This window comes from Stenella coeruleoalba (genome assembly GCF_951394435.1).
Source record: "Stenella coeruleoalba genome assembly, chromosome: 10".
NCBI classification, from domain to species: Eukaryota; Metazoa; Chordata; class Mammalia; order Artiodactyla; family Delphinidae; genus Stenella; species Stenella coeruleoalba.
Genome location: NC_137156.1, coordinates 7617348 through 7640244, shown reverse-complemented (window position 1 = coordinate 7640244; position 22897 = coordinate 7617348). Strand labels below are relative to the sequence as shown.

General features: G+C 52.3%; 1 protein-coding gene across 3 annotated transcripts; it reads left to right on the top strand.

The window, feature by feature from the left end:
- Positions 1–776: 776 nt before the first annotated feature.
- TFAP2A (transcription factor AP-2 alpha) lies at positions 777–21981 on the top strand (the record flags this gene model as incomplete). 3 transcript variants are annotated; one of them, XM_079934615.1, is made up of 7 exons in its annotated part: positions 777–809; positions 9862–10296; positions 13388–13439; positions 15537–15768; positions 17628–17746; positions 19668–19809; positions 21693–21981. In XM_079934615.1, the coding sequence occupies 7 exons, from the start codon at positions 777–779 to the stop codon at positions 21979–21981; spliced, it is 1302 nt and encodes a 433-aa protein (XP_079790741.1). The 3 variants fall into 3 exon arrangements, with proteins under 3 accessions (XP_079790741.1, XP_079790740.1, XP_079790742.1); XM_079934614.1 differs by lacking the exon at positions 777–809 and adding an exon at positions 5215–5265; XM_079934616.1 differs by lacking the exon at positions 777–809 and adding an exon at positions 8608–8634.
- Between the last annotated feature and the right edge of the window lie 916 nt (positions 21982–22897).

The window sequence follows — 22897 nt, the reverse complement described above, 5'->3', positions numbered from 1 at the left end:
TGTATGCGTGTGCAAGTGTGTGTGCGCGTGTATGTGTGCACGCGTGTTTGACTCTCTGCGGAGGGAGGAGACGAAACCTAGAAGTCAGAAATGAAACAGAATCGTGAATGTCTTCACCTACTGGGAAACACTTTGATCTGAGATCCGACGCTGAAGCAGCCCTGGGGGTTGCAGACTCGAATCCGCGAGGTTGAACCTCGCAGGCGGGCGGGGAGGCCTGGACCGGAGATATGGCTTCACCGCATGCATCCAGGTGCGCGGCACCTATCGGTTCTGACCCAGTCTCCGGGCCTTGCCCTCCCCCCCCCCAAGGGCTGGAGATTCTCCCAGCCCCAAAGTTCCGAAGGGGAAGAGAGCCAAGGGAAGAGCGTGTAGATGCCCCCATGGCTCGAGTGCGAAAACACACCAAGTCACACTCGCGTCGCTCCCAGCACACTCCAGCAGGCAGTCTGCCTGGGTTCTTCGGCTAGGGATTGACCGGGAAAGCGGGTTGGGGCTGCTGGGAAAAGCTGGAGCTGATGGCGAGATTGCCGCGGCTATAAATCCATCACTTCCCAGGTCAGCTCTGCGAGGCGCTGGGACTAGGGCTGGCGGAGTGAATTCCTGGGCTAGCGCGCATGCGTCGGCAGGTAGCAACCCAGCTCTTTATGACCAGGTGAGATGTTGGTGAGCAGGTAAAAAAGGAGGATTTGCCTAAGCGATTCCAGGGAGCGGGCCCGGCCGAGCCCTACAGCCCATGCCCGGCGGGGACCCGTCGCCAGGAGCGCCGAGCCGCGATGTCCATACTTGCCAAAATGGGGGACTGGCAGGTACGGGGGTTTGCCTTGGCCGGGGCTGAGGTGGGCGGGGGTGGAGCGGGGGAGGGGGCCGGGCGGGGGGAGGCGGAGAGGAAGAGCTGCGGCCCAGGGCTGCAGCGTCGTAGGTGAGGCGCGCCTGGCAGCGCCCAGGAGCGTTCCCAGGAGAGAAAGAGGGCAGGAAAACGGGCGCAGGCGGCGGCCGCGGCGCTGGGGGCCACGCGCGCCACCGGCCTGCCCGGTGCTGGGGAGAGTCCGGCGCACGCTCCACAGGTGGCCCCGGGGGTCACCAGTGCTTTGCGCTACGGACGCCACCCCCCGCCCGCCGCCAGTAGAAACTGGGGTAGATGACTAATTCAGGCGGGGGCAGGGCGCAGGCGGGCGTGCGGTGCGCCTCCAGGAAGGTTCCCTGCTCGCTACGCCTCCGATCTCGCCCTAGACCCCAGGGCGGCGCGTGAGATGGGGTTCCAGTGCACCTGTCTCTCTCCGCCTCTCCACGTTTGGGGGACCACAAGGGAGCGTGGAGAATAGAAAGGGGTCCGGCTGGACGGGTCGCGCCAGCGAGCACGTTCTTTTGGGGAATGCTCAAAAGAGTTTGCGCAAAGTTGAGCTGCTCGCTCCGTCTTCTTCCCGAAGCCACTTTTCACCGCTTGGGCTACGGGTTGGGGTGCCTAGACGGGGGCGGTAAGTGGCGAGTGATGAGGCAGAAGGCCTAGAACTGGTCGAAACCAACGCCTCCCGAACTTGGCCCTGCTAGGCCGCGGGCACCGCAAGGCCAGCTAGGCTCCAGACACTGCTCTCCCCTGAGCCCCGGGCCCGACCCCGGCCGAGGGAACCTGCATCCAGCGCTCTCTCCTTTTACGTTCCGGACGTTTCCCCTAAGGGAACCAGGGCGGCTCTGGCCAGGTTGGTGAGCATAGCAGCCTCTCCCCTGTCGCCGATTTCATAATGGGAACCGCGGGGCCTTCTTTTCGCCCTAGCCAAGCGGAGGCCTGGTTAGGGCGAGAGTCTATGTGCCTAAAAGCCCGCAGGCCGATTTGAACCAAACCCCCGATCCTCTCAAAGAAAATTTGAGGCCCTGCTCTTTCCGGGGCGAGTTCTTCGGCTTGTTTCAGATTTCGGCCATCAGAAGTAAAGTTCAGAGAAGTCCCGTCTTCCCTACATTCTCTGGAGTTGGAGAAACGAAGTCATCTTGCAGTATTTATTTCTTTCATTGCACTTATTCTTTTAATCAGCCATGAGCTCTTTTAGACCTCTCCTCCCAATTAAACCTAAATAAATGCAATTTCATCTCCAGAGTTAGACTTTGTGGTTTAAGGGTGCAAACCCCACACCAAACTCAAATCTGGGGCATTCACACCTTTCCCTCCCTTGCCCCGGTGGATCTCAGGGCCCTTCTTCATTCTCTTCTCTGGAGGGGAAGACTGGGGGACTCCTTGACGGAGGGCTTTTGGTTTTCCCCTCAAGCCGGGAGAACTTGGCTGCAGAATTCCTCAGCGTGAGAAAACGCCTGCAGTGCAGGCTCGGCCAGGGTCTGGGCCTCCAGTGGGTTCGACTGAGGTTCGGAAGCAGCAAGATTCCAGCCTGAAGGGGACAGGAGTGAAGTCTGGGCCTGGCTCCCGTGGGTTCACAGTTTGGCTAGCGGTGGGAAGCCGGGATCTCGGGTGGGGCACGCGGATTTGGGGCCTGGAGAGGCCGGCTCCTCCGGCTTTTGCCTGTTGGGCTCCTGGGCCCACTGGGTGGCAACAGCTGGTGAAAATGGAGTCTTTCTCCTTCCCTCGTTGTCTCTCTGTCTCTCTCGGTGTCTCTGTCTCTCACACAGATACTCACTCTTCTCCCAACGCCCTCTCCACGCCCCCCTATCAGGCCTGGACCCCCGACTCCTGCCCCCAGGCCTGGCGCTGCTGTCCTGGGGTCCCGGCGAGGCCGGAGCATTGACATGCAATGAAGCGACTTGTCGTGGTAATGACGCTCACACACTACCGCGGCTCCGCTGGCTCCAGGGGCGACCGGGGCGCTTGCTCGGGCCTTTCTTCAGCGCTCCTAACGCGGGCGGCGGCGCGGAGCCCGCAGGCCCCAATCTGCACCTCAAAGGCGCCCTCGGCGGGAAAACAACAACAGTTTAGCAGCCCTGGCGGGTGTGGAGCCGGAGCTCTGCGGGGTTCGGGTCAGCAAGGGGGGAAGGTGGAAAGGATGAAGGCCCTGAAATGCCTTCCCCAGCCCACAGATAGAAAGAAAGCGAAACCTAGATTTCCCCCAAGCACACCGTGGCGACGTTTTGGGGGTGTAAGATCCCCTGCTCCCGGGCCTAGGCTTTGGCCTACAGATCGCGCTCTGGGGCTGCGGCCGCGGCTGGGAGGGTGTCGGTCCCCCGGGCGGCCCACCCCCCGAATTCCAGCCGCCGCGTTGGGCGGCGGCCCCAGGCCAGCCCGCAGGGTGCGTGGCGCTCGCGCTGGAAGTTGACCATTTTTGCGGGCGGAGCGCGGCGCCGAGCCTGGAGCTGGGTTCAGCCAGGGGCCTGTGCCGCCTTGCGCAGGCGGGGACCGGGCGTGCAGGGGAGCGCCCAGGGCGTCGGAGGGAGCCCCTCCGGCTCTCTACCCCCCTTGCGGCTCTGGTCTTCTCCCTAACTTTCGGAGGGGGGGGGGCTTCTGGCCTACTCTGCCGGGCTTGGGGAATTGGCTGCGGTCGTCTGGAGGGAGAGTTGCCCTTCGGCGGCTGGGGGCGGGGGGGGGGGGGAGCGAGTCCCCCTCCTCTCGCCTTCCTTCCACCTGTTAGGCAACGCTCGCATTCGCGACAGCCTCTACCCTCACGGCGAGGACGCACCGTGAGACCCGGGAGGCTGGGAGATTTGCAAGCAACAGGCCCAGATGGCATCAGAGGTCGTTCCTAGAGCAACTCTGAGGCGAGACCTACTGTTGTTGGGGGATTTGCCGCATTCGAGAGGGAGAAAGGAGGGTTTGACCTAGGACAAACGAGGAAGCTCGGCCAGATAAATTAATTACTCTGTATTTCCAAGGATCGCATCACGTCTTTTTTTTTTTTGGTCTCTCTTTCTTTAAAAGAAAACCTCTGTTTCACAGAAGAAAAAATTACAGAGCCCCGGTGGGGCGAGCAGGCCCCCGTGTGGACCGGGAGAGCCGAGACTGGCGGACCTGGACGACGGGGGTGGCTCCCGGGCCTCCGGGTTCCGCGCCAGCCGGGCACTGAGCCGCGAAAGCGCCCGCGTTAGTAACAGCACCAAATCATGAAGGAACTCTCCCTGCTTTAATTAAAAAGGGGAATCTTGGGAAAACTGGAGCAGATTAGCACAGCGAAGGGTTGGTTCCCTGCGATTTATTTTGATGCATGCATGACACGGCGCACACATGTCGGTATTTCGGCTCAACTCCAGAAGCGACTGTGAGTCTCTATAGGAGTTCCGTATTCCCGTCCACACTGCACCCAGGAAGCCCGTAGCCCAAATACCACGCTGAATTATCAGTCGGCCCTAGCTTCATACAAATGAGAGGAAAATCATTTAACCCCTGCAGCTGTCAAGTAACCTCTTCAGGGTACACTTTTTATTTTACACGCGGCAATTAAAGGATCCCAAACCCCAGCCGGGCGACTGAAGCCGTCTGGCAAAATCTCCAACCTGGGGGGGTGGGGTGGGCTGGGAAGCGCGAAGCCAGTAAAAGTCCCAGGGCGCCGCGGCCGGAGGTGTCAGCTGCCGGGGAGCGGAGGCGATCTCTTGTTGGGCAAAAATCCTGACGTGACTTCGCCGGTCTTCGTTTGGTGGTTACATCTGATTGCGAAAGGGATAGTAATTTCTAATAAGATTGGACGGAGCCGAAAGGACAGAGCCGCTGGTGGAGGCAGGGATGAGGGAGAGGTGCCGAAAGCTGGGCCCCGGCGCGGTCGCTCGGACCCTGCGCGGTGCCGGGCTTTTGCCGGGTCGTCTCCGGCGAGGAGGAGACGGAGAAGAGAGCAGAGGAGAGGAGAGAGAAGAGTGGCATGGGGGCGGGGGCGCCGGGGCAGGGCCGCGCGGCGGGGCTCAAGGGAGATTTCGTGGGCTCCCCGGCAGGAGCGCGCTCTAGGAGCAGGTTTGCGGCTTGGAGAGGCCTTTATACCTGGGTCGGAGCGGCCGGCGGCAGATTGTGGTGCTGGCGAGCAATTGGACTATTGTTGATATGCTAATGAGGCGATTAGGCTGTTGGTAAAGAGCAGGAAAAGGGAAAAGTTTCTACCATTAGAGGGAGATCTCCGAGCGCACACGGGAGCTCTTTCCCTTCTCGCCGCCTCCTCTGCGCCCTCCTCCCCTCTTCCTCGCCCTCCTCCTCCTCCGGCGCTCGCCGCCCGCAGCCGGCACTTTGGGCTTACCCAGAGAGTAGCTCCACTTGGGTGCGAGGCGGAGAGGGGGCAAATCCATTCACGCCGATCCATGAAAATGCTTTGGAAACTGACGGATAATATCAAGTACGAGGACTGCGAGGTAAGCGCGGCGCTAGCTCAGTTGTCCTCGCGGCCGCAGGCGCGGAGCTGTACTTCCCGCGTCTCCTCCCCTCCTCGAAGCCCGCTGCGAGGTGCGGGTGAGACAAACTTTCCCCAGCGCAGCGCCCGCCTCTCCGATTCGCCCAAAGAGAGCAGGGGAGAGGCTGCAGAGGGAGGATGAGGACGTTCCCTTCTTTCATTTCCCTCCATCGGAGCCCCTGTCCCACTTCCCCCTTTTCCTCCTGACCGGTTTTGACTGTGCCTAAGAGTAGAGCGAAGAGAGACAAGCTGGGTTTTCGAAGCAATTGCTGGCAATTGGGCACGCGTCCGTGCACTCTGCGTGTCTCTCCAACGAGATTCTGAGGGCCCAAGTCACCAGGAAAAGAAAGGAACGAGAAAACCCTTTCCCCTCTTTAACTTTGTCTCTGATCTTTAATATTCCTTCTTTTATGTATTCATTCTTTCCTTCCTTCCTACCATCCCCCCACCCGACTTTTCTCGAAAGGCTCTTTTCTATTTGGAGAAGGGGCCCCCCCGCGCACTTCGCTCTCAGCTGGGCTGCACCTCCCAGTGAGCGGGTTCAGTTTGGGAACACTCATCTCCCAAAGTGCTGCGGGGCTCCTCCAGGTACACTATGTTATTCAGGAAGTTCTAGGCAGTTTCTCTCTCTGAGCTACTTGGTGGGCGCAGCCCTGGGGTGGGGATGGGAGGCGGCACCGGGCGGAGCCGGCTGGCCGCCGGCTCCCTACACAACTGCCGGGCACTCGGCTGCGTGACCGTGGGAATCCTGGCGGGGCTGCCGCAGCCTCCGGTGCGGGGAGCCCGCCCGGCCGGTAGAGCGCGCCGCACTGGAGCCCATTTTAAAAGCCACGATTCCCGGAGCTCGCCTTCTTGGGGCAGCCGGGGAAGCCCCAGGACTACCGGCCGGCCGGCGGGAGGCGCTGGGAAAGGGCCTGGCGGCCGCTGTCCCAACCCCCTTGCAACTCCCCGCTAAAAAGAGCCGATGAGTCACGGGAGGGGAGGGGGCCGCGACCGGAGAGATTACCTAAGTAAATAATAAGTGGCAGTCCCGGCTTTTGCTAGTTTTTCTTTCCTCTTTTCTTTCTTTCTTTCTTTTTGGCATGTGGAGCTGGGAATGTCAAGCTGTCTGTGTGGGCGCAGCGGCGGGGTCTTCACTTGAAATCAGAACCTGGGCTATGTAAACGATGTGTCACCCGTCCCTTTCCTCCTCTCCTTTCTGTAGACTATTTTAAATCTTTCCCGTTTCCCGGGTCCTCCTTTTTCCCCTCCCCCCTCCCCCGGGGCACGAGGTGACTTCCCAAGGGGACGGGTGCTTATCTGGGGACTCGTGTCGTGCGCGGTGCGGGCGCAGAGACTCCATGTCGGGCCAGTCGCTTTGTTTTCAGGGCTGGGGGGCCCTTTCCGAGCTGGTCAGGGTGACACTGAGCCCCTAAGCCTCCCAGGGTGGATTGTCGTATCCGGGCTGTGGCCTTGGGCTCGGGCAATCACCTTCTCGGAGGCCGAAACCCCCGGCGGGCGGGGTCCGAAGCTCCGCGCGGCGCGAGCTGCCCGTGGGACCCAGGTGGGAGGCGATGCACTTGCACCCCCAGAGAGGGACCCTGTGGGGCCGCGTGTGCATGTGCGTGTGAGTGAGACAAAAACAGATGAGAAGCGAGAGGAGGGAGAGGAGGATAAATAGAGCGAAGGCTGTTTCAACAACTTTGCGGTGGGCGAGCGCCGGAGCAGGGATTTCGGGTTTCCGAGCCGGCTTGGGGCTGTCTAATTATGTCGGGCTCTGCAGGGACACGCAGGAGGCGAGGTGCCGCTTGTTCCGACACCCCGGCGGGCAGACTGGCAGCGGCGGCTGGGGGAGAGCGAGCCGTGTCATCCGGGGGGGCGGGGGGCCTCGGGCGGGAGTGGCCCAGCCAGTCAGACGGGTTTGCGCCGGGAGCCGGGAGCCGGTGCCAGCGGCGCCCGGGCTGGGCCGTCTTGCGCCTCTGCGCGCCCCGGGCGGCGTCCCGGCTCCCCCTCCGCGAGCCCCGGCGCCGGAGAGCCGAGGGCAGGGCCCCCGCCGCCGCGGAGTGTCCAGCCCCGGGAGTCCGCGGGAAGCTCGAGCGGCGGCCCGGGCGAGGGCCGGGCCCGGGCGGGGTGCCGGGCCATGGAAGAGCGGCGCGGGGGCGGCCGGCCGAACCCCGAGCCCCAGGCCCGGCTGCGGAGCGGAGAAGCCCGCGGCCGGAGGCGCCCGGGAAGCAGCTCGGGCGCCGAGAGCCAGACGAACGCCCGGACGCGGGCCCCGGCAGCTCCCGGCCGCGACGCGCGGCCCCCGCGGCATCCCGAGGTCTGCCCCAGCCTTTTAGGTCTGATTGTCCTCGCTCGCTTCCTCTCCCCTCCCCCTCCCCCGCGGCCTCCCCCTCCGTGCGCGCCGGTTCGGCCTCCTCCCCCTCCCCCCTCCCTTCCTCCTCTAGGGCTCTCCCTCCTTCCCGCCCTCCCCTCTCCCCACTCCGTGCTCCTCTCTCGCGCCCACACTTTCTTTCTCACACACGCACGCAGACACATTCTCCCTTTCTGCGCGCTCGCCCTCGGTCTCCCTCTCTCCCTCTTTCTCTTTCACTTTTGCTTGCCCTGCAACCTTTTAAAATGTTGCCCCTTCCCTGTGATTCGCCAGCCGCCGCGCCGCGGCCCCCCGCGCGCTCGCCCGCTCCCTCTCTCGCCCGCTTTTTGTCTCTCGCGCTCCCTCTCCCCTCCTCCGATTTGCTACACTGAAGCTCCCGTCAATGGACTGCATTGAGAGCCGGCTCCGGCGCGAGTTGCCTCTCCGCTTCACGCTCGATTTCCAGGCATTCTTCCCTTATTAAGTATTCGTGTAATATTAATAGTCATGAATATCTGCTATTAGCAGGCTCCAGGAACGCTGCCCAGCGCGGTTATTAGAAGCTCAAGCGAAGCCGCCGCTAAGAAAAGAGGGGGAGACACGGATTAAGGAACACGCGCGCGCGCGCGCACACACAGACACACACACAGACACACACACACACACTTCTTGCTTTTTGCCTTTTTGAGGTTTTTCATTTTTTAAGGAACTTTGAATCCTACCCGCTCACGGCAGGATAGAGACCGTGGGTTCGACCAGCTGAAGGCGCCGCTCGAATCGGTGGTTCAAGTTCGGATGGACCAGAGCGGGGCTCCAGCGCTCGGGGGAGCGGCGGCGCCGTGACCGGAGTCCCGGGTGGCGCGGGGCTCTCGGCGCCTTTTGTGTGGGGCGCGCTCGGGCAGCGGGGCAGCCGGGCTCTCCGGGCTTGCTTGTTGTTTTCCACCCTGACTCGTTACCCCAGACTCTTCGCAGATGTTAGTTCACAGTTTTTCAGCTATGGTGAGTCCCATCCCCACCCCCATCCCTGTTTCCTTAGGAATTTTACTCTGGAGAACCTGGGGCTGCGGAGCGGCCCGTCCTCCTCGCCCGGCTTTCCTTCAGGGCACCCCCTTTCCGTTTGCATTGCCCTCGCTCCTCGTATTTCTCCCTCTCTTCCACCCTTCAGCCGAATGCGGTACCCCCCATCCCCCGCTCGACCTCTCCCGGCGCGCAGCCCTACCTCGCTGCTACTTCCCAAGGCGTGTTTCTTGCCACGTTTGTCTTTATTTCCTCGCCTCTTCACGTGTTCCCGAGATGTTCTCAACATTTGATGCTTAATCCGGCTACAGGAAAAATGCTGCCCGGTGTGCCCCTTCTTCCCCTCGGGGTCCGGGGCTGTACCTCCGAGGGCTCGCATTGCCTGCAATCAACTCTGTTCGCTTGTTTTGCAAGCGAATTGCAATAGAGGAACCCAAGTCAGGCGTTTCTTCTGCCCTTTGGGGCTGGGGTGGAAGGGGCGGGGGCCTCCGCCCCGGGGTGCACCTCTCTCTTTTAAACCCAAGACAAGGCTGGATCTTTCCATTTTAAACCTTGGCTTGACGTCCCTCTCTCCCCGTCTCTATCACAAATCGACCCTGTCCAGAAAAAGGCTCCTAACTGAGGAAGCGGATAAGACAGACCCCCATCCCGCAGCTAAGACCTTCTTTAAGCTGGTAACTTAAACGTGGGCTTTCCTTACAGCCCTCTACGAAATATGCTCTATTTAAATAGTCATGAAATGGTAATAGCCTTTGAATGGGTTTGACTGTTTTCCTCCACATAAATGGAACAGGGTAAACAATAACGCAGTGGCAGGCAGGTTCAAATGCAGGGACAGAGAAAAGGCCGCTTCTGCTGTTTAATATTTAGTAGGAATTTTAATTTTGCGTAAGGGAGGTTCCACTCCGCAGCTTAACGGGCTGTGTTCCGGGAGGCCCTTTTTCGCCTTTTCCCCCCTTTGAAAGAAACGCCTAAGGAGAGTCTCTTATGCCCCCTCACTGGCACAGTCGAATTCCCTGCGTTTGGGGAAGGGCCCTTTTCACTCCCGGAGTATTTTCTGAAAAGAACCGCCTAGGGCTCCTTTCTCGCGGCGGCCTACGGACGGGGACGGGCCGTTTCCCACGCAGCCCTGAGCCGTGCACTCAGTGTGGCAGCTGTAACTCGACGCCTGATTTCTTGTTCTCTGCCCTTGCCCTCGCTCTCTTCCAGGACCGTCACGACGGCACCAGCAACGGGACGGCACGGTTGCCCCAACTGGGCACTGTAGGTCAATCTCCCTACACGAGCGCCCCGCCGCTGTCCCACACCCCCAATGCCGACTTCCAGCCCCCCTACTTCCCCCCGCCCTACCAGCCTATCTACCCCCAGTCGCAAGACCCTTACTCCCACGTCAACGACCCCTACAGCCTGAACCCACTGCACGCCCAGCCGCAGCCGCAGCACCCGGGCTGGCCCGGCCAGAGGCAGAGCCAGGAGTCTGGGCTCCTGCACGCGCACCGGGGGCTGCCCCACCAGCTGTCGGGCCTGGATCCCCGCAGGGACTACCGGCGGCACGAGGACCTCCTGCACGGCCCCCATGGGCTTGGCTCAGGACTCGGAGACCTCCCGATCCACTCCTTACCTCACGCCATCGAGGACGTTCCGGTAAGAGGCCCCGCGGGCGGCGGGAGAGAAAACGCAGACCCTCCTCACCCACCCGCGAGAAAACGCCCGGAACGTGCAGCCCGGGGGGCCCGGGCTTTCCTGCCCGGCGTTTACTTTCTCGAAATCTCCTTTTGGTTTTTCGGGTGGACACTTAAGGACCCACCGAGACAGCCGCCTTAAAAAAATGGAAAAGAATTGTACTTGAGGGTCCTGCCCCTAGAACAATGGCTCCTGGAGCTCCTTCAAACAATGCCTGCATATTACCATTGAGAAATTAGACGAATGTCACCGTTGACGGTACCTTCCCCTCTCGACGACAGTAAACTGTTTCGACGGGGAGAGGATCTAATTCCACCACTGTGTCTGTCGTGGGGATTTCTCCCTGTCCTGAAAAACATGTTAGAGTCAACCAAAAGCGCTCATTGAAATGCCCTGGCCATTTAAAAGAAAGTGTGAAAGACACACTAGGAAAATAATTTTTACCGGATTTTATGAGTGCTAGTGATATCTGAAAGTTATGTGTATACCCTACCCTGATTAAAGAATAGTAAGTAGCAAGTCCGAGGAGGAGGACATTGAATGCAGCCTTTTTCTCTTCCTAGGGGTGCTAAGTGCTGACCTCATAAATCATTAACTGGGTTCCCAACGCCTTTCAGAACCCGCTACACCCCCATATTAAATGAATGTTTTGAGACTATCGGGCAATGCATTCTTTGAGTTCTAATTCAGTTATCAATAAATGCAGTTTGAAATGATTTCTAAATAAGCATGGTATTAGCGCATTTACTGTTTACAATGCAAACCAGGCTACTGATAATTTGAAAATACTTTATGAAATTAAATTTAAACCAGCATCTCTTGCTTCAATTCTACATATTTATGGTTTGCTCACAACCTTCCTGAAATGGAATTAGAGCAAGCCAATAATTTTATTAAAGCTGTAAAGGCTCTGTTAATGCTGCTTTTCTTTGGAGAGGAAATGTATCTGGATGTGATTTTTGCTAAAATGCTATTTCAAATTACTGCATCAAATATTGCAGCAATATGTCCGTTGACAGTTTAATGATTACTGCATTAGATTGCAAAGAAAATGGTCAGATGAACTTACCTGCTTGCTCGGTGAATTTAAAACATTATTTAAGTTACATAGGAAAATAGAAAATTTATTACATCTCTCATTTGGCCTAGTTAATCACTGAAATTTGTTGGTTATGTTTAGCAGCGTAACATGGAAAGCAGGAAAGTAGGCAGTTGATCCAATGTGGGGTTTAGTAAGCATTGTGTGTGTGTGTGTGTGTGTGTGTGTTTTCATACATGTTTTTAGAAACTGATACTGAACAGTGCATTTCTTGGAAAGTGAAATGAGAGGAGCAATAGCTGAGAAAAGGGCCATTAAAAAACAAACCTGGAAGTTGTGATCATTTTAGTTCCCCTTCCCAAAGATTCTCTGAATCCTTATCCTAGTCTGCTCCTTGGAAATATCTGAATTGCAAAATAACGTTGCGAGCTTTTGGAACTACTGTGAATTACAATTGCCCTACTTTGCAAAAATTCCGAAGTGGCTGGTGTGAATTCTTGACACCGGTATAGTCACTCTTCGTCGTGAGATTGGCCTATAGGAGAAATTCATCAAAAGATCAAATAAAAACAAGGAAACCCAGTTGCTGCTCTTCCCCTTTCCCTCCCCCACCTTTTAAGAAAAAAAAATTCTTTCAAAGGAATTTGGGTCAGGAAAAGGGTTGTTTTCAATTTTCCCATTGCTGCAACAGTTAACCTTTAATAAGAACGACTGCCAAATATTTAAGAAAATCAAATCGATGGTGAAAATTATTTAATCATTAATATCTCAGTGGGGTTTTAAACTTAACAGTCTGCCCTGTATGGACAAGGTCTAGAAATAACACAAATAAAAGTATTATGCCACATTACATTTACTTTATGGGTTTAGGGTGCGTGCATAAAGGGATCATATTTCCCCATATAGTTAAAACACAAGAACTGCAGCAGTAGTCATTTCTGAACATTTCTCAATTTAATTATACTTAAATCCAGAAGCACTTTAGGCAAGTTACAAATGAGAGCATTGAGTATAATAAAACCTGTAATAAAGCAACTTAGTGCCATCCACCCGGAATCATTGCGATCAGGCACAATTAACAGGAGCATAAATCCAAGACAGAATGGAAAATGTTCGAATCAGTATTATTGTTGGACAAAGACTAGAGAAGGAAGTAATAGTTTTTTTAATGGTAATGCCTGTGTTTGGTAACGATTGTGAAATCTTCTATCTCAGCAGCCCTGGTGCTAATTTGTAAACACAGGCAGACATTATATTGCCTGTCAGTTTCTGCATTAGAAAACACGATTTCATTTTACTTTCTAATCACGTTTTCACTCTAGCACACACGTATACCCATCCATCTGTAGAAAAAAAAAAAAGGAAAAAAGAAACCCACACTAACGAATCCAAATCTGCTACTGGACACAGGAAAACCTCAAAGGATTTTTGTTTGTTTGTTTCTCTTTTTATCATTTTCATATCCCTATCTGATATCCAATTTAGACAGTAGTCCTTTTTAAATTTTTTTCATTTATCCATAAGTGAAGGTGTGTATATACGTTTGCTCTTTATCACATCACCTAAAACGTTTCCAATACTCCCCTGTTACTCCCGACTGTCATTTCTATTGTTTCTCTGGCTTTTGCTGCCTGCACGCTGGAATTGCTGAAGTCCGAAGCCGCTGAGGCGCCAAACTAAAGCTAGGTGTATTTTTAAAGGTTGAACTGACTGTGAGAAAGATCAAAACTCGGTTTAATTTCCAAAGAAAGTTTTATTCCCCACCCCCAGCTCCTTCAAATGTGGATTATTTGCTGGGGAACGAGAAATTGGCCGTGGGTGTACAGTGAAACGTCTTGAGCTGCAAAACCCCCAATTCCAATGAGCCAAGATGAGATGTTTATATATAAATGTCACTAGATGGGAGGGGGGAATTTTGAGTCTGCACCTTCCCCTCCCCCTGTCTTGCACGAAATATTCATTTCCTTTTGTTTTGATTATACATTTACATCCATGTGTATCCTTTTGTTGCAGCATGTAGAAGACCCGGGTATTAACATCCCAGATCAAACTGTAATTAAGAAAGGTAAGCCATTTCCTTCTGCATTCCAAGCATGTCCTTACAGGCACAGTGCTATTTAAAAGAACTTGCAGAGCTGTGTTTATTTTTTTCCAAGTAGGATTTCCTAAAGGCTCAGAATTAGCGAATAGATAGGCATAGAATAGCAATGCTTAAATGATCGGCTTTCAGTATGTTAGTAATGGCAACAGGCTAGCTTTGTTCTGATTCATGACTTGAACATTTAATTTAGTTTAATGATATCTGGACAAACACATGAAATGTGTAATAGTTGAACAGATTTGGAAGTGGCATTTCAATTTTGGAACGGTTTTAACAGTTCAGTTAATCCATTGCGTGAGTGGCCATGAGTGTTAAGAAGTGTATAATGCTAAAAGCAGTGCAAGTAATTTAATATTAATATAGGAGCAGATGATAAAAAGACATAGCACTCCTTAGCAGAGGGGGAAAAAGTCTTTCATGTTCTTTAATTTCTCATTAGCTGTTAAGGGTTTTTTAAACTTTGTGAATTAGGTTAACAAAATTTGGCTTTTGGTTAAAATTAGCTTTTTGAAGATGTCAGGTTTATTAGCATAAATGTTTGGAGCAGAAATTGTTTTTAAAAAGTGTCAAGTGATTTGGATGGATTTGTAATTTGTGTTGTGTTTAGTGAGTAGAAATAAAGTTTACCGGATTAAATGCTATTCACAGCAGCTTTTTTTTTTTTTTTGTTATGGTGGCAATGTTACATTTCAGGATTCTAGGCACCACCAGAGGACGATGCTATATAAAACTGTTCCCATTTCTAACCCCAATCAGTATATTGTTAGCGAGTTTAAAGTTTCATTTTTGCATCTGTGAAGTCTTTGTCACGTCAAATTAGATGTGCAAGGGATAAATCTTAAGAGATGCTCTTTCCAAGTCGACATGATAATTGGCTCTTTTATTAGTAATCTCTCAAGAGTTCGTTTAACTCCTATTGTCTCTATTAGCCTCCCCAGAGCTATTAATGTCACAAGTGATCTATCCAAAACCTAGAGCCCCCCCCACCTCCCTATACGTCTAAAATATCCCCATTCAAGAGGGAGGAGTACTGTATACATGTATTATTATGCATACATGTATTATTATGTCTCCATGTGGAATTTTAAGATACAAATGCATACTGTACTTAAATGGTTATGAATGCATCTGAATTATATTGGTGTTAGAAATGTAACATGTTAGTACACTTTCTGCTGGCCTTGAATTTTCTTCTAAGTATGGTGGATCCAACGATGAAGAGCTTATGATTTTAACTAACAAGAACATATCCTCCCCTTCCCCCCTTCCCAAAGAAGACGCTTAAGCATAAGACTATTAACTCTTTGCTCATCAAAAGAACACACTGCTAGTTTTCCATGGTAGGCCTGTTTATCCTTCTTTCTCCCAGTTCAAAACGGGGCTTGGAATGGATTTCCAAAACTCGAGTCTTTTTCACAGATAAACATAGGAAAGGGCCTATTTATCAAAAGGACGGGGTGTGACAACAGAATCCACCACTTCCCGGCTTGGTGCCTTGAATGAAGTGCTCATTTACAGGCCGCTTTAGCCATCTAAACTCTCAGCTGATTTTAATTATAGGTCTGTGAAGCAGTTTTTCCCCAATGCTAAACCCCTCGCCCCACGAAAACTCCCGAGCCTACATAGCTTGCTCTCGGTTTACAAACGTCACCCCCTCCGCTGCACCCCAAGCCCGTGCTCCAGCACCCCGTCTGGGGGCCACTTCCCTCGGATGCTGAGAGCCGGGAGGGTCACGAGTTCACCACCATCTCTAGACAGCGCCCCAGCGGTTAAATGGCAAGGGTCCAGGGAGAAGCACAGGGCTGGCTGGCGGGGCTGGGCCGCCCCCCGGCCGCCGGTGAGACGCGCCGAGGGGCACAGGCTCCATCCCCAGTACCGGGATGGAGCAGGGACTAGGGCAGGAGATGGGGAAGGAGCCACGGAATTGTCAGGGCTGGAAGAAGAGCGGCGGTTGCGGCGCAAGCCTGGGAGCCGGCCCGGGCCGGGACGAGGGCCGGGGTCGGGCAGGGCTCGGGAGGGATCCTCGGCGCCCACACGCGGCCTCCCCGTCTGTCTCCGCAGGCCCCGTGTCCCTGTCCAAGTCCAACAGCAACGCCGTCTCCGCCATCCCCATCAACAAGGACAACCTCTTCGGCGGCGTCGTGAACCCCAACGAAGTCTTTTGTTCAGTTCCGGGTCGTCTCTCACTCCTCAGCTCCACCTCGAAGTACAAGGTCACGGTGGCGGAAGTACAGCGGCGCCTCTCACCGCCGGAGTGTCTCAACGCTTCGCTGCTGGGCGGAGTGCTGCGGAGGTGAGGCCCGAGCGAGGCCCTGCCCGCCAAGCATTGCGCCTGCGCCGGGCCGGCGACGCGGACGGGCCTCGCGCCAGGGCCCTCCCTTCGCGGGAAAAGAAAGGGGCGGGGAGAAGAGCGTAGAACCCGGTGGGTGGGAGCTGGGGGCGGGGTGAGGCGGCGGGCGCCTGCGCACTCCGCCGCGTTCCCGCGCGCTCCGTCGTTCCGGGGGCGCGCCCGGGTCGGCCGGCGCAGCGCGCTCAATGGGACCTCTGCCTCCTCCCACCCCCCTCCCCGCGCGCACGCGCAGTTCGCCCCGCCGCGGGCTCAGTCCCGGCCGCTGCAGCCGCGGGGCGCCGCGCGCCCGCCTTTTCCCTACTCGCTCACACCTTGCAAGCCTAGGAAAACTTCCTCTCAGGCGCCTCACTTTGCCTTACCTCCATATAGGGTCTCCGATTGCAGCCCGCCGTCCCTTGAATAGGGTTTAAGTAGAAGACAATGGTTTTCTCTAGAGTCTCCGTGCCACGCCCCCGGGTCACCAGAAGCAGACCCTCCCGCGCGAGGTGCTCGCACTAATGGTTCCGATGTACCGCGTCCCCGTGTGTGCCAGGCAGCGTGCGAGGCACGTTTACGTGCATTATGTGTGCTCGCTACAGACGATTGCATGTTGCATATGTGGCCAGGGATTCTTGTCTCACCCGCGCGAGGTCGGAATGATTCATTTCGTAGATGAGATTTTCTAAGGGTCGGCGAGGTGAAGCACCTTCCCTCAGGGCAGGTTTGTCCCTCCTCTGGGCTTTTTGCTCCTAGGGTTCCACCCAGCTTTGTGTGTGGTGGGTCTTGCGTTGAACTTTCCCAGATAATATTTTCTACTTTTTCTCCTTTTTAATTTTTAATGAGAAAGTGGACCAAAACTTCATTCTTTTGACATTTATTCATATATCTGTTTATAGACCCAGAGTTCTGCTGTGATGGGTATATCCCATACAAAGGCTACAGAGTTTAACATCAGCTATTCCACTCTTTCCTTCCTCCTTCACGGTCATTTGCTGTCCCTTTGTAATCTTTCGCTGACACAGATCTGAATCCGCCCTCTGCCTTTTTCTCCCCCTTCCCCCCTCCCCAATATTGGAGACTGTTTACCTAGGGGAGTATAATCTAATCCACACAATTAAAGAGCACTTGAGTAGGGAATAAAATCTGAAATTAATTAATTTGCTGTTTTATTTAAACAATTTATCTTAACCACCTTCTGATTATGGGAGTCTATTTAGACATCTATTTAGAACCACCTCCATCGTCTCTGAAATAAGGGAAATTTTTAAAGGCTGATATCAACTTTTGACTTTTCTAGTTAGGCTGGTGACACGGCATGTAAACAGTTGGTGAAATGAATTTCCCACTGGGGCTAAAGCCAGAGAAAGAAACGTAAGAGTGATGATAACTTTGGTTACTCTGAATAACCTCACAGCAGATCTTGCAAAGACAATTTAAAGACCCCATTGGGATTTGTGTGATTGTAACAACAGGGAAAATATACAGTCATCAGTTGAACTCAAAAATACTTCACACCCTAGAGATGAGAGCTGTGTTTATTTGTTTGTGGTTCTTCTTCAGAGAGTTGGGAAATCAGAACCTTCCAACCTGCCACAATAGTTGCAGTAATAACTGAACACAGGGGGTGCTTTAGAGTTTAACAAGCATTTATCGCCTATGTTCTTTCTGTACCATTCCTTCCTAGGTTTCCCTTCCTTACATATCTCGGGGCCAGGATCCTTAATTTTTAAAAATACATTTTAGGAAGTTGTCAAAATGACTACAGTGTGATGCAGAGCAACCAAATGTTTTCTGAATCCCTTTCTCATGTATTTGTGAAACAGGGCGAAGTCTAAAAATGGAGGAAGATCTTTAAGAGAAAAACTGGACAAGATAGGATTAAATCTGCCAGCAGGGAGGCGTAAAGCTGCCAATGTCACCCTGCTTACATCACTAGTGGAGGGTAAGTGAGTTCCCTTGCTAAAGAGAAGGGAAGTTTCTTCTGAGAAAATGGCTAATATTCAGTGGCCAGATGTTTGGCTGTATTTTGTCAGTTGGGCAGTTTCATTTTTCCGGAAAACATAACCAGAAGTGAACGGAATTCGTGTCAAAAAACTATTTGCATTTATTCCTGTCCTCCTTTCCTCTTCCCCTCTGCCACAAAATTACACCTCCCTAGCCCAATTCTGACCTAAACAATGTGAAAACTTAAGAACTGCATATTCCTCAAGTTCCAGTCTCCTTTATAGAGCTCAGCAGTAAATCACTTAAGCTATTCTGACATCTGCGTTTGAGAAATGCGTGACCATTACTTCCTGAATTAATTTGGGAATCTTTGACCTGCATCCTGATTTAAGACCATCCTGAAAGCTCAGGGTTATATGCCCTTTTAGGTTTTTGTTTTCCAAACATATGCTCCCTTATCTCTCATTTAATTGTGCTTCTCTACTGGAGAGGAAGAAAAGTGAGCAATTTTAGACTTTGAGTTATTTGGATAGGAAAAGAAAAAAGAAATATAAGCATTGCAGAAAGTGTCTCATGTCAGCTTTTTACACACACACACACACACACACACACACACACACACACACTCGCTTCTAAACCCCTCAAAACAAAGGCTCACCCTGTCCTCACTCGATGTTCTAGATACATCAGAATCCAGTCACAGCAGTCACATCCCTACTTCCTCTAGATCCCTGTTAAGTTTGTCTGATACTAAATTGGCTTAAGTTTGGGTGTGTTGGAATGAATGTATCGTTCTTTTGCATTTTCCTTTGTGCTCCGTTGGAAATGTCTTATGCTTACAGGAAAAAGAGAGGCACTTAAGTTATGGCGCAGATTTCAAAACTACCATTTATATTTAAAGAAGGCACTTAATCTTATTTATATCTTGTATTTGAGGAGACATAGTATAATTGAACTCAAGTTCTAGCTTTGTAAATAATTTTTAAAATATTTAAAAACATAAAATTGAGGAGAAACCCTATGAACCATTCGTTAATCGTGCCCAAAATGATACTAATGTGACTGTTAAGTCATAAGCAATTGTTCAGTGCCAGAAACTCAGCTACAGTAGCATTATATTAAAAATAATACCAGTACATTGGGAACCCACCGTTCAGACCCCGAAACAATTATACGCAGAGAAAATGGTAGTAGCGGCTTTGGGTGTAGTGTGAGAGTGTGCATGGTTTTGGGGTTGAGTCCTGTAGCAGGGAAGCAGTTTCTGGAGAACTGTTATTGTTTGTGATCCGCTCCATTTTATGGAAACAAGCTCAGCGGAGAGGGCTTTGATGCTCTAATTGGCGCATGCGTTCTTCCGGAGCTGGAGCTAATGGCAGGAAGCCCTGCAGTAAAAACCAACTGGTTCAGGAAATTAAAACCAAAGATTCGAAAATCAACAACACAGGCAGACTCAGTGGAGTGACCCTCGAATCCTCTTGGTTAATCGGTTTGGATGAACAGATAATTATATGCGATAAAGTTAAAATGTAAACCCTTAGTCGTTCCCTTGCAGAAAAGCTCAAGGAGTAATTATGAATATCATTTATGAATGTGTTGATAGGTGTGAGGTTGGAATACAAGAAACATTTTGAAAGAGAAGGTGGGGGAATGTCATCGGGGTGGGGATGAGGCTGGAGGGGAGTTGATGGGATTTTATATTTTCCAATCGCCTGGGCCTTCTAGGCTAAGTGGCCGTTTTCCCTGGGAAGCGCAGCCACCAGATCCTACAGAGAAGGAAAGAAAATGCCTGAAATGGGAAAACAAGTAGTGTGTGTTTCCTACAACATCTGGGTTAAGAAAATAAGGGAGCTGGGAGGCAGTTTTGATCCCAACTTTTTTCATTCTCTTGCCCTCGCCCCCCTCCTCTCACCTCTTGCCAGGAGAGGCCGTCCACCTCGCCAGGGACTTTGGGTATGTGTGCGAAACTGAATTTCCTGCCAAAGCAGTAGCTGAATTTCTCAACCGACAACATTCCGATCCCAATGAGCAAGTGACAAGAAAAAACATGCTCCTGGCTACAAAGTAAGACATTACCTCTTCGGGGTCTCTGTGTCTCACTGTCAAGAGAAACAAAAATCAAAATCATTTTTGCTCTCATTTTTGGCCTCTTTTCCTTTTGTGTTAATTAGCTCTGTTGTAAATATTGAAGTTACAACACAATCTAATAAACCATAATTGATTTTAAAGGGGCAATACAAGGAAGATTGTGAGTGCGTATTTCCCACTTTCCCCTCTCTTTCACCCCACGTTCTCATTTTTTTAAAAAAAATTAACGTGTATGGGGGTGGGGTATAGTAGGGATTTGATGGAAGCTGAGTGTGGATTTGCCACTATTTCTGGTCAGAAAGACCAGAATCAGGTTCTTTTTTTTTTTTTAACCTTGTATTTTATATTGGAGTATAGTTGGTTAACAATGTTGTGATAGTTTCAGGTGTACAGCAAAGTGATTCAGCTGTACACATACATGTATCTATTCTTTTCCAATTCTCAGAACCAAGTTCTTAAAGGAGTGACACACTTGCCTGTATCAGTTTTTGTCTCTTATCAATATATTCTCCAAGGGCAAGGATTAAGCAGTGGCCTGCAAAATGTTCAAGCCAGAAGCTGTCCTAGTTCCAACCCTAATCCCTTCTCCCATTTCTTGCCTTCCTTTCCATCCTCCTCAAAAGTGCTGTGTACACACACACACACACACACACACACACACACACCCCCACAAGTTCTAGCCTACAGGCGAGATGTCAAATAGGTTTCAAAATGGCCCAAGTTATATTCCCATTGGTGCCTGGGCTGAATAGGCTTCTGCAGGTGGTGTGTGAAAAGAAAATGACTGTTTTGATATGTTTTCTGGAAATTAAAAGGCTTGTTTGGAAGCCCTTAATTATCAAAGTCGATGTCACAGGAGGGCATGGAAGCAGGGGCAGCGGCCTCAGGCAGGGCAGTTTCTGGCCTGGGGACACCAGCTGGCCTTGGAGGAGGTAGCCTGCCACTGCTTCCTGTTCTCCATCCTCCCTTCACAGCCCCCCACCCAAAGGCTGCTGCTGCCTCAGGAAGGCCCACCTAGTCCTTGCTTCCCAGATTCAGAGACTGAGCTTCCCCTGTGCAGGCTGCATCGCCCATATTTCAACTTTTCCCTCTTCTCTTAGCTTCCTAAACACACCCATATTCACAATTTCCCTAGACAGTTTTTTTTGGTGTATGGGAAAAGAGGTGGAATGGGCGATTGAAATGTCTGTTTCTTCTTCCCCAAACCACTCTGACGTATCCCCAAGGAACATTTTTTTTTTCTGGTGACTTTTATTTTTAAAGGCAAAAGAATCCCAAGAAAAGTTTTGCCTTTCTTGTGCACATCCACCCTGATCTGAAGGTGAATGAGTGGAGAGTTCATCCCCCCAAACCGCTGCCGAGGTCTCTAGAAGATTAGGGAAGAGGGGGCTCCATAGTGTTTTGAGCAGGACAGCTGCTGGGTGCATGCTACTGGCTGTTGAAGAGATGCTTGCGTTTCTGACTCCTTGCCCCTCTGACTCACCTTTGTCTCTCTCCTAACGTGTGAAATGTTTTCTTGCGTCTAGGATGCTTGGTGTGAGCGAGAGAGGAGGGGGTTAGAAGTTTGGTGCAGCTGAGAGGTGAGAGAGAGACACACACACACACACAGAAAGACAAGAGAGAGGCATGTGTGGAAGTGTTTAAAGAGCAGGAGATGTTTAGGCGGACTCTGACAGGTGGCTGGGTCTCCCAACATGTGCCCCTCCCCCCCAGTCTGTCTCTGGGGCTCTGGGTCAGGTCAGGTGTCGGCGTGATCCAGGCAGAGGTAACGGCAGGGAGCAAGGTTTTCTCTTTGCTGCGGATGCTGCTGGCTGCCCAGCCTCATCTCTCTCTCTCTCTCCGCTCCACTTGTGCTGCAGACAGATATGCAAGGAGTTCACCGACCTGCTGGCTCAGGACCGATCTCCCCTGGGGAACTCGAGGCCCAACCCCATCCTGGAGCCGGGCATCCAGAGCTGCTTGACCCACTTCAACCTCATCTCCCACGGCTTCGGAAGCCCGGCGGTGTGCGCCGCGGTCACGGCCCTGCAGAACTATCTCACCGAGGCCCTCAAGGCCATGGACAAAATGTACCTCAGCAACAACCCGAACAGCCACACGGACAGCAGCGCCAAAAGCAGTGACAAAGAGGAGAAACACAGAAAGTGAGGCGCTCTTCCTGCCCCACCCCCTGCCCGCGCCGCCTCCCCGGCCCAGGCGCCGGCGCGCCCACCCACTCCATCTCCATCGCCATCATCTCCATCATCTCCATCATCGCCATCTCCGTCTCCATCACCGCCCCTCCCCCACCACCGATCACCACCGGCAGGTGACAGCTCCGGGATCAGCAACCCCCCACTGCTGCTACTGCTGCTGCTGCTGCCGCCGCTGCCGCCACCGCCTTCGGTCCGGAGTCTCGGGGTGCCGGGGACAGCGCTCCACTGTGAGCGGGGCGACCCCGCAGTCTCAGGCCCCGGCCCCGGCCCCGACTTCCTCCATCAGCACCAACTCCCCTTTGCCCTCGTGTGGAGCCTAAGAGAACAGAACAGGCCGTGAAGCCAGCAAAGAAAAGTTCTGTCCGAGTTTGTGAACCCTTTTTTTTTTTTTAAACTAACAAATCAACAACGACAACGAAAAAAATTTAAAACTTTTTTTTTAGAAAAAAGAACGTAAAAATTAAAAAAAAATTATATGAGCTTCATGGGACGGAATCACTACCTTCTCTTACATACTTCAGATTGTAGCCATACTAAAAAAAAAAAGAAAGAAAAAAATGGCAAAAAAGGCTAATGACATTTTTATCAGTATTGTGAATAAACTTGAACACAGATACTCGAAGTTCCATGTCTTGTCTTCAGTTCTAGAAGTTTTCCCTCTTCAAGGTAAAGCGACCAACTTGAACTCTCTCTGGCAACACGATTCACAGTTCTATAAGGGAATCAGTGTTCACGTCTCTGTATATATTTATTTATGTGTAATTTAATGGGAATTGTAAATATGGTGAGTCTGTTTTAAGCCTTTTTTTTTTTTAATTTATCTGGTGATCTCGTTTACCTCTTGTTTAGTGGGTTTTGAATCTTCCCTA